Source organism: Acanthochromis polyacanthus, chromosome 16 (assembly GCF_021347895.1).
Source record: "Acanthochromis polyacanthus isolate Apoly-LR-REF ecotype Palm Island chromosome 16, KAUST_Apoly_ChrSc, whole genome shotgun sequence".
NCBI classification, from domain to species: domain Eukaryota; kingdom Metazoa; phylum Chordata; class Actinopteri; family Pomacentridae; genus Acanthochromis; species Acanthochromis polyacanthus.
The window spans coordinates 39,062,169-39,064,330 of record NC_067128.1 but is presented as its reverse complement, the minus strand read 5'-3'; the positions used below and the strand labels follow the sequence as shown (position 1 = coordinate 39,064,330).

At 49.8% G+C, this 2,162-nt stretch overlaps 1 protein-coding gene across 1 annotated transcript; it reads left to right on the top strand.

The window, feature by feature from the left end:
- Nucleotides 1-8: 8 nt before the first annotated feature.
- On the top strand, nt 9-1,952 carry LOC127530331 (uncharacterized). The gene is made up of 2 exons (XM_051936965.1): nt 9-698; nt 1,392-1,952. The coding sequence occupies exons 1-2, from the start codon at nt 82-84 to the stop codon at nt 1,918-1,920; spliced, it is 1,146 nt and encodes a 381-aa protein (XP_051792925.1). The 5' UTR covers nt 9-81; the 3' UTR covers nt 1,921-1,952.
- The last annotated feature ends 210 nt before the right edge of the window (nt 1,953-2,162 follow it).

Sequence of the window (2,162 nt, the reverse complement as noted above, 5' to 3'; positions counted from 1 at the left end):
AACTACCTGGGCAAATACATCCCAGACCTCTCCACAGTGGGCCAACCTTTGTACGCACTCTTAAAGTCTGATGCAGCATGGATGTGGGGTCCAGCCCAGCAGACAGCTTTTGAGAAAATCAAAGAGCTCCTCACAACATCACCTACCTTGGTGTACTACGATGTCAACAAGGCGACAGCGGTCTCGGCGGACGCGAGCAGTTACGGGATAGGAGGCGTCCTGTTACAGCTCCATGGCGCAGAGTGGAGACCTGTGGCATACTGCTCAAGACGACTGACCGAGGCTGAGACTCGGTACGCTCAAATCGAAAAAGAGTGCCTTGCGAGCGTGTGGGCATGTGAGCGTTTTCAGATGTACCTCTATGGCCTATCGTCTTTCAAACTCATCACAGATCACAAACCGCTTGTCCCTCTCATGAACTCTCGAGACCTCGATAACGTGCCCCTCCGCTGTCAGAGACTCCTTATGCGGTTAATGAGATTCAACCCAGTGGCGGAGCACATGCCGGGGAAGACTTTAGTTGTAGCAGACCTCCTTTCTAGGAGCCCACAGACAGAGACAGGACCCGGCCCAACCAGCCCTGCCGACATTGAGTGCTACGTTGCAGCGGTGATGAGCAGCATCCCCGCATCAACCAGGAGAATGGACAGCATCCGGACTGAGACAGCAGCTGACAGGCAGCTCCAACTGGTTATCAGGTACATACAGTCAGGCTGGCCCGAGCATGCAGCACAAACAGACTCCAGTGTTAGGGAATACTTTACAGTCAGAGACGAACTATCTGTGCATGAAGGAATAGTAACGAGAGGGTGCAGGATAGTAATACCCACTACACTGAGGTCAGAGATACTAGATCGCATACACGAGGGACACCAGGGGCTCAACAAATGTAGAGAGAGAGCCAACACCTCAGTATGGTGGCCTGGCATGGCTTTACAAATTACACACAAAGTAGAGAGCTGCATGTACTGTCGTGAGCACAGAAGAGCACAAAACAGAGAACCTCTTCTGCCAACGCCCCTCCCAGACAGACCATGGCAGAAGATTGGCATTGATCTATGTGAACATGAGAGAGAGAACTTCCTAGTCATAGCAGATTACTACTCGAGATATTTAGAGATACTCCATATGCCAACCACAACGAGTGCTCAAGTAGTTCTTAAACTGAAGGCCACCTTTGCTCGTTTTGGGATTGCTGAGGAAGTCATCAGTGACAATGGGCCTCAATTCAGAAGTGACATTTTTAGAGACTTTGCCCGTGAGATGGACTTTAAACACACAACCTCTAGCCCCCACAACCCACAAGGGAATGGGTTCGCAGAACGCGCTGTCCAAACGGCCAAGAGGATTTTGAGGCAAACTGATCCTCTGTCTGCTCTCATGATTTACAGGTCCTCGCCACACAGCAGTACGGGTGTCAGCCCCGCAGAGCTGCTCATGGGCAGAAAAATCAGGACGACACTGCCCACCCTGAACAAGAACTTGCAACCGAAGTGGCCGAATAGAGAGCAAGTCAGAGCACGGGACACTGTGGAGAAGAGCAAACAGGCATTCTACTTCAACAGACATCATGGGGTGAGACCACTCGCACCACTGCAGCAAGGCGACCATGTCCTCACCAGACTGGATAACGACAAGACATGGGCCACACCGGCTGTAGTGGCTGGTGAGAGTACTACGCAGAGGTCTTATCTCGTCGAGACTGGGCAGGGGACTCTGTACAGGCGAAACCGTCGCCATCTGCAAGCGGTGCCCACTGCTGGGGCTCCGGTGAGGGGCAACACAAACTTTGAAACAGATACACCAGACACTCAGGCAGGCCCGACCTTGGGATCCCCTGGTCCTGGGGTGAACTCTGATGGACAGTTCCAGACCCGGTCAGGTAGACTAGTGAAACCTGTCCAGAGACTTGACCTGTGAGGGGACTGTTTATTTGAATCGTTTCGTTAAAAAAAAAAAAAAAAAAAAGAATGAAAGAAGGTTATACTTTGTAGTACTTTGTATTTTGAATTTTGCAAATGTTCCCATTTATCCTATGCACTAGTTCTAAACATAACTGAAAGTATTCTCGCTTTAGCCTTAATAGGGCACTGTTGTTACATAAATTTAGAAAGTGTTGTTGTTAATTGCACTAAGTTAGTAGTTAATAATAATTGCCTTAT